This window comes from Peromyscus eremicus, chromosome 1 (assembly GCF_949786415.1).
Source record: "Peromyscus eremicus chromosome 1, PerEre_H2_v1, whole genome shotgun sequence".
NCBI lineage: Eukaryota > Metazoa > Chordata > Mammalia > Rodentia > Cricetidae > Peromyscus > Peromyscus eremicus.
Genome location: NC_081416.1, coordinates 102,661,145 through 102,669,862, shown reverse-complemented (window position 1 = coordinate 102,669,862; position 8,718 = coordinate 102,661,145). Strand labels below are relative to the sequence as shown.

The window sequence follows — 8,718 nt, the reverse complement described above, 5'->3', positions numbered from 1 at the left end:
TCTGGGAGTTTAAAAGAATTCTTTTCCCTGAGATGAAAGTACAGCCCTCAGTGGGGGAAGTCTCTAGCATTTCCACTGAGGCATGGGTCCTTTACTTCAGGCTAACTCTAGGTCACCTCTGGGGGAAACCTCAGCCACACCTCGCCAGGACACAAGACTTCTCTGCTGACTTCTGTTCTTCCTCCTCATCCCAGTCTGCTCTGTTCTGTTCTCCCAGCTTAGGTCCTTGACTGTCTACTCTCCTAGCTTTCTGTAACCCAATAAATAATCTGTAATGAAGTCTGCAAAGAACACTTAATGATGTTTTGTCTTTGTAATAGTTAACAAATAAATCTAGGTTTTCTATATCATTGTGCTTTGTTCTTGACTAAAACCTTTAATAAGAAAAAAATTAAGATTTATTTTTATTTTATATGTATGAATGTTTTGCCTGTGTGTATGTATGTGCATCACATGCATGCCAGGTGCCCATGGAGGTCTGAAGAGGGTGTTGGTACCACTGGAACTGGAATTACAGACATTTGTGAACTGCCATGTGGATGGTGGGAACTGACTGTTCCTAGGTCCTCTGCAAGAACAGCAAGTATTTTTAACTGCTGAGCCATCTCTCCAGCCCAGCACTTGCTGCTCTTTAGAGGACCTGAGTTCAGTCCCTGCAAATATATATTGGGAAGCTCACAGCTGCTATAATGCCAACTCCAGGGGATCTGACAACCTCTCTGGTTTCCATGAGCATTCAAATACGATGTAAAGACGTACATCCATACATATAAATAAATAATAAAGTGATGCTGGGGCTGGGGGTGTAGATTAGTTGGTAGTGTGCTGGTCTAGCTGCAGGAAGCCCTGGGTTTAGTTCTTAGCATTTATAAACTAGGCCTGCTTGTATATGCCTGTAAATCCTAGCACTCAGGAGGTGGAGGTAGGAGGATCAGAAACTAAAGGTCATCCTCAGCTAGATGTCACATAAATACAAAAATAAGATATTAATACTCAGGGTTTAGAGAGAGGTCTTGGCAGTTAAGAGCTTGTACTGCTCTTGGCAGAGGATCCAAGTCTGTTTTCCAACCCACACGTCAGACAGCTCATAATCAACCTGTATCTCTAGCTCTATAGGATCCCACAGCTTTGGCCTCCGTAGGCATCTACACTCACATTTGTATGTGCATGGAAACCTGAGGCTGATATTGGAGTCTTCCTCACTTGCTCTCTACATTTATTTATTTATTTAAGGTTTATTTATTTATTATGTATACATGTATGACTGCAGGCCAGAAGAGGGCACCAGATCTCATTACAGATGGTTGTGAGCCACCATGTGGGTGCTGGGAATTGAACTCAGGACCTCTGGAAGAGCAGTCAGTGCTCTTATCCTCTGAGCCATCTCTCCAGCCCAACTCTCTACATTCTTATTTTTTGATTTTTTGAGACAGTCTCTGTAGCCCAGCCTTGGCCAGAATTACAGAGATCTGCCTGCCTCTGCCCTCTTGGTGCTGGAAATAAAGTCATGTGCCACCATGCTCATTTTTACTTTAATTATGTGTGAGTGTAGGTGCCTAAGGAGGCAAGAGTGTTGTTTTTCGGGAGGCCCACCACCCAGCTCCCAAATAAATACCACACAGAGGCTTATTCTTAATTATGCATACTCAGCCTTAGCTTGGCTTGTTGCTAGCCAGCTTTTCTTAAATTAACTTGTCTATCTTTGGCCTCAGGGCTTTTCCCGTTCTCTTATTTCTGTAAAGCTTACTCTTACTTCCTGGCTTGTTGGGTGGCTGACCCCTGATGTCCTCCTCTTCTCTGGCTACTTCTTTTTTTTCCAGAGTGTTCCTTCTGTTTATCCTCTCTGCCTGCCAGCCCCGCCTATCCTTTCTCCTGCCTTGCTATTGGCCATTTCTTTATTAGACCATCAGGTGTTTTAGACAGGCACAGCAACACAGCTTCACAGAGTTACACAAATGCAACATAAACAAAAGTAACACACCTTAAAGTAATTCTACAACAGAAGATGTCAGATCCTCTAGACCTGGAGCTACAGGCAGCTGTGGGCTCTGTGATGTTGCTGGGAACTGAACTTCAGGAGTAGTGTGCACTTTTAAGACTGAGCCATCTCTCCAGCTCCAACCACCTGATTTCTTGAGACAGGATCACTCACTGAACCTAGACTAGACTGGTTCACCAGCAAGCTCCAGAGATCCTTCTGTCTTCCAGCTCCTGCCCTGGGGTTCACCCTCCTCCTCTCAGCACTGGAATTATAGACACCGTGCCCCACAATAGTGCTGGGATCCAGACTCCGGTCTTTATGTTTGTATGGAAGGCACTTTATAGACTCAGCCATCTCCTCAGACCGAGTTAGTTCCGTTGTGTTAGGAGCACGAAGTTAATACAATGTGTAACTTCTATCGGGTCTTCCATGAGGTGAGCCTTAAAACATTTAGACTTGCTGATGCTGTGTGGATCAGGGGTAGTTTGAAGTTTAATCAGCCCTTGCTGTATGGTTTCCATAGGCACCTGGGTAGAATCCATGAGGCTGATCTTTAGAATTCTAGCTTAGCTTATGCCTCTTTGTTTTTGAGACACTGTGTATCTCTGCCTAGTCTAGAACTCAGCGATTCACCTGCCTCTGCCTCCACCTCCCAAGTCTTGGGATTAAAGGTGTGTACCACCACGGGTGGCTCATACTGGGTTTTCTGTGGCCTTTGAAAGAAGGGTATATGAGTGATTTGGGGTTGTCACCTGATTAGCAGCTGGGTCCCTCAGATTCCCCTCAGTCCAGAGTTCTTTGCAGCAGTTTTTCACAGAGTTTCTCATTTTGCAAAGTAAGCAAAAAAAAAAAAAAAAAAAAAAATTCCCCCCTTTTTGTATCTTTTAAACTGGAGTCAGAAGTTCTGAATTTGTTAGACTAAACCAGGTAATAGGCCAGTTGAAGAGAGAAACTAAGAATTTCCGAGGCCTCTTCAGCTGCAGCCCTGCCCTGGGTTCTTCCCATATATGGTGTGTGATAGTAACTGATCCATGAGGTAGCAGTGACGTTTTTAGCACCCATGATGTAGAGGAGGAGCTGAGTTCTGGAGAGAGGACTCCCGTAAGGTCATGTGGATATTGAACTGTGGTTTTTAAGCCTATTTTTTAAAACACAGTACAGCCTTAGTGCCTACCAGCAACTGGCACTACGTGCAAGCTCCCACCTACAAATTTCTCTGCTCTAAGTCTAACCGTACCCAGGATTTTATCCTAGAAATGTGCTCATTCTTCAGTAGGGGGCCAAGACTTGCTCGTGGATTAATTATAGAAATTTCACTGAGCATCTTTCTAATGAAGTGGTTCTCAACCTATGGATTGCATTCCCTTTGGGGGTTGAATGACCCTTTCATGAGGTCAGCTAAGATAATCAGAAAACACAGATATTTATATTATGGTTCATAACAGTAGCAAAATTAGTTATGAAGTAGCAACAAAAATAATTTGGTGGTTGAGGTCACCACAACATGAGGAACAGTATTAAAGGATGAGGCATTAGGAAGGTTGAGAACCACTGGAAAAGGAACAAGTTTGAGGAGATTCTGTGTACTCTTCCTTCTGTGGGATTTACTGTGGTCGGCCTGCTACTGCAGGTAACGCAGTCAAAAGATGGGGACCAGGCGTCCGATCTACGTTAGCAGACACCTGGGCCTACTCTCTCCCCTGTAAATGAGGGTGTGAGACTTTCAAAGACTTAACTGTCATTCTGTAATGCTAGACATTTACATCCATATCCTTGAGGGGAAAAGGTCAGGTCAGACTGCTTAAAAATGAAACTCAGCCTGCCTCAGGAGGCAGAACTCTGTGAGTTCAAGGCCATCCTGTTCTACATAGCCCCAGATCAGGGCTATATAGTGGAGACCCTGTTCCAAAAATGAAAGAAAAATAAATTAATTTGTAATTATCAGCAAGCCAACATTTCCTGATTCTACTTTAGCTTTAATTTTTCATTTTTGAGTTTGTTACTGAAATTGTCCTGTTTACATGATCTTGTAGACATTCTTCTCTTCTTCCAAGTCTGACTCATTGAAATGTCTCAGAACAGAGCTAGCAGTTATGTTTCCACGTCTATCATTAAAAACAAGCAAACAGAAACATGCTGGGCTTGAAAACATGCCTTACCTCTAAGAGAACTGGCTACTCTTCCAGGGCATCTTCTGGCCTTTAGAGACACTGCATACACTTGGTGCATAAACATATGTATAGGCAAAACCCATACACATAATCGTGTCTAGTTGGAAGGATTTCAGAATTTCAAATGAGAAGTCAGACTAGGTATGGTGGTGTATGCGTGTAATCTCAGCGCTTGAAAGGTAGAGAGGCAGGAGAATCGGGAGTTTGAGGCTAGCCTGGACGATGTAATAGACCCTCTTTTAAAGAGAAGTAGTTTGAGGGATAAGGGCGCTAAATAAAGGCATATACAGGGCACTGGTCCTGCTTGGGATTTTTCAGATTGTTTCAGAGAATTAGTCATTGGTATACAGAAAGTGCTTACCACAGCAGTACCTAGAAAGTAGCTTAATACCTGTTCATTATTGGCAAGGTTAGTACTGGCGTCATCTGTCTGTCTGTCTGTCTGTCTGTCTATTTTGAGGCAGGAGCTTGGGATGCCCAGACCGGGCTCGAATTTGCCTGTAGTTTAGAATGACCTTGAACTTTTCATCCTCCCGCCTCTACCTCCTAAGATGGAGATTATCAACATGTGCCACCACACCCAGTCTTAATGTGGTTCTAGGGATCCAGCTCAGGGCTCTTACATGGCAGGCAGACACCTCCAGCTGAGCTGCATCCCAGCCCTAATACTGACTTCCTGAAGAGAAGCTAACTAACTGTAACCCATCACGAGATTAGAATACATCTAAGAAACTCGAAATGTAAAATTCCACCAAGCAGTTAAACACAGGGAGGAAGGAGTCCGTGCTTTTGAAATCGCACCTGCAGGCCTGTCACTGCAGGGTCCTGCTCTTGCTCTGTAAACAGATCCGATGCTCTGGTGTCTAGTTTGCAGAGCACCAGATGAGGAGAGGGGAGGAGCTGTAGCGGTCATTTCAGCAGGAGCAGTGAATTCCGACAGCATTGTGACGAAAGCAAATACACAGTCCGTCCAGATAAACGGTCTGTGTGCACTCGCCTGCAGAGATGAACTGCTCAGCGTGAAGGTGGTGCAGCAGTTTTCATAAAACGAAATCCATCCAAGTGAGAAGCCATTAGAGGGATAGCTTCGTGGTGGAGCACTTACCTAGCGTACACAAGCCTGGGTTCATCCTCGTGGTGGAGCACTTACCTAGCGTACACAAGCCTGGGTTCATCCTCGTGGTGGAGCACTTACCTAGCGTACACAAGCCTGGGTTCATCCTCGTGGTGGAGCACTTACCTAGCATACACAAAGCCTGGGTTCATCCTCGTGGTAGAGCACTTACCTAGCATACACAAAGCCTGGGTTCATTCTCGGCATCACCCCCCCCCCCCAAAAAAAAAAAGTGGGAAAAAAATGGACAAGAGAGCAACAATAAACCCAACCCATAAAGGAAGTTAGAGACCAGCAGTGGTCACATCGTGTGAATCCTTGCTGATGTAGACGGGTTTACCAAAGGTTAAAGATTCAGTGTGGTAGCTGGCCTTCTATGTGTATGTTGCAAAACACCACAGATCCTCTGGCCCCTCTCAGCTTTTGTAATGGAAGCACACTGGCCTTGTCCAGATTCACACAGGAAGGATTTGTAGATACTGGTTTATGAGAAATGTACATTATCTACTGCAACTCTGAGTCTAAAATATGTGTGTCTGGATGGCTGGGTAGAAAATATGAGTGGATATTGTGTTCTGTTGCACAGAGAATAAGCACAGTTTTATTTGATTAAGCTGTGGTTACCATATGTTAGTATGGTAGACGGGGAAGGGAGCTAAGGATCTAGCAGGCATGTTTGTGACAGTGATTGTCCAAATGACTTAAACTCCATAAGTAGAAAGTACTTGAGATCATTGGAGATAAGGTACTAGAGTGAGGGGGCTAAAAAGAGGTTAGAATTGGAGGCTAGAGTATTTGGACTCCTGCATTTGGTTGACTGATAATGACAAGCTTGTAGCTAAGGTGGAATTCAGGTAGAGCGAAAGGAGAGACAGCCAAGGAACTGAGGCCAAGACACTGGAAGGATCCTTTTGTGAGTTTCGATTACCAAGACACAGCAATGTTCCACAAGGAGGCTGCAACTAAGATCTTAAAAGGGGGAGGGAGAGATGGTTCAGTGGTTAAGAGTACACACTGCTCTTCCAGAGGACCTGAGCGCAGAACCAACCACCTGGAACTCTAGCTCCAGGGGACTCAACAGCCTTTTCTGGCCTTCACAGGTACCTGCACACACGTGGCATATATTCACACAGATACATTAAAATAAATCTTTTCTTTAATGAGGGAAAGAGTTGTTTATTTTGCTTAATGGTTTCAGAAGGATGAGAGCCCATCATGGCAAGGTAGCGGCATGGTGGCAGGAAGCCAACAGAACATATCTTTAGCCACAAATACACAGCAGAGCAAACAGAAACAGGGCTAGGTTATGAATTCTCAAAGGCCACCCTGTGAAATACTTCCCAGAAGACTGCCTCCTAAATCTTCGCCCAAATAAAAGACCACTAGCATCTCAGCAGAGAGGACAGAAACTTCCACCTTAAGGCCCAGTGAGCAGGAAGTGGCAGAAAAAAGTGCCACCCTGAGAGGACTGCAGGGCAGACGGCAGAGTCTGTACCCGGGATCACTGCTGGAATTCAGAGTCTGTACCCGGGATCACTGCTGGAGTTCAGAGGTCGGCGTTTCCACAGTAACAACCCCTCCCCTTTCGGGCAAGCCATGGAGCATGCATGTTAATGAAATGAATAAAAAGCTTCTATGTTCTGTGAAGAGCCATGACACGTTAGAAAACTCGGCTTCATTTTGGAAGTTAAAGGTTGATTTTTAAGGGGAACAGTCCTTATTTGGTAGTGTTGCCAGTATGGAATGCAGGCCTCAAATTGAAGAGAAGCCAGAACTGAGTTTTTAGGTAAAGAAATAGGTGAAAGTGGCCTGATGGAACATGACCTCACCGCTACCTCGCTACTCCGCAGTCATCCTGTGTCGTCCCCTTGAGTCCTCCTGTTCAGATTATTTTTCTAAAAGATTTCATTTGGAGGCAGGTGTAGGGATGTACACGTCTGGAGGAAGTATGTCACTGGAGCAGGGCTTTGAGAGCACATGCATTCAGTCACCCGTCACAGTTTTGGAACCTCTCATTTAAGTACTGTTATATATTAATACATGATAAAGCTGCTTGTTAGCTGTCCAGCTGGCGTCCTTGTTGGACCCAGTGACGCACTGTCCCAGCCACTGTCTGTGAGCCCACCACCGCTCAGTGCTTATGTTACCTGGCAGCCTCCAGCTGAATGTTCATTATTACTCAAGCAGATCATATCTCACCGCCCTGCCCCCCATAAAACCAGTATTGTGGTCGAGAAATATGCGTAGCTTGTATGGCCTGGAATTTTTGTAATTAGACTTCAAGGCCAGCAGGATGGCCCGGCGGGGTCAAGGCATTGCAGCACAAGCCTGGTGACCTGAGTTCCATCACCAGAACCTAAGTAAAGATGGAAGTAAAGATCCATGGAGAGGGGCTCTGATCTCCACATGCATGCCATATCCTGCACTTACACATTGTACACACAAAATAATGAAATAAAATTTTAAATAAAACAATTTGGACTTTGTAATAAGGCTTCCAGTGGAGAAAAGTTGAAGGCATTTTAAACTTCAAAAAGTATTAATAAGGGCTGAAGAGATGGCTCCATGGTTCAGAGCACATGCTGCTCTTCCAGAGGACCTGAGTTTAGTTCCCAGCACCCATGTGGCAGCTCACAACCACCTGCAACTCCATCTCCAGGGGATCCTCCTCTGGCCTCCTTGGCTACCTGCACATACATGTGCACACATATACATGCACTCACATGCACATACACACAAAAGAATACAGAGGAAATAGTTTCTAAATTTATTAAAAAAGAATTTAATGTTTTCTTCAGAACCTTTTCCTCCAGTCAGTGATGACTGAAAAGAATTTTTGTCTGAAATGTTAGTGTAGAGTTAAATTTGCCTCTTTGACGTTGGGTGAGGGTCACAAAGCACACCTCTAGGCTTAGCTTCTGATCTTGTAAAATAGAGGTTAAGAATTCATTTCCACATTTTGTCATTAGAATGTCGTTGAGCATGTCAGTATATCATTACAGAAATACAGCAACATAGAAAACCTACCTGTGTCTCTAGGTAGCTGTCAAGTGCAATTGAGAAAGTGAAAAGATCAATCTTGGCTCTGTGGGGGTGTTTATTCTATTAAAGACAATTTAGCTGAAATTGTCTACTTAGGAGAAATATTTTAGGTATTAGAATATATTTAAAATCTAGGAAGCCTGAGACAGTTGTGGTAGTATCTACTTATAATCCTGGCACTCAAGAGGATGGTGAGTTGAAGGCCAGCCTGGGCTACATCATGAAAGCCCATACCCCTGAACAAAAACAAAACAAACCCTGGTTGTGGCAGCACACTCCTGTAATCCTAGCACTTGGGAGGCAGAGGCAAAAGGATCATTGCATGTTTGAGGCCAGCCTGGTCTACACAGGAAGCTTCAGGCCATCGGGCCACAAGTGAGACCCTGTGTCAGACCAGTGGGAAACCTGTT

At 44.5% G+C, this 8,718-nt stretch overlaps 1 protein-coding gene across 1 annotated transcript in view; it reads right to left on the bottom strand.

Moving 5' to 3' along the window:
* Positions 1-7,145: 7,145 nt before the first annotated feature.
* Positions 7,146-8,718, bottom strand: part of Aqp11 (aquaporin 11) — a 15,050-nt gene continuing 13,477 nt past the window's right edge. The window contains exon 3 of the mRNA XM_059270977.1: positions 7,146-7,622. Within this exon, the coding sequence (XP_059126960.1) occupies positions 7,546-7,622 (77 nt within the window). The 3' untranslated portion in view covers positions 7,146-7,545. The remainder of the gene's footprint in view (positions 7,623-8,718) is intronic.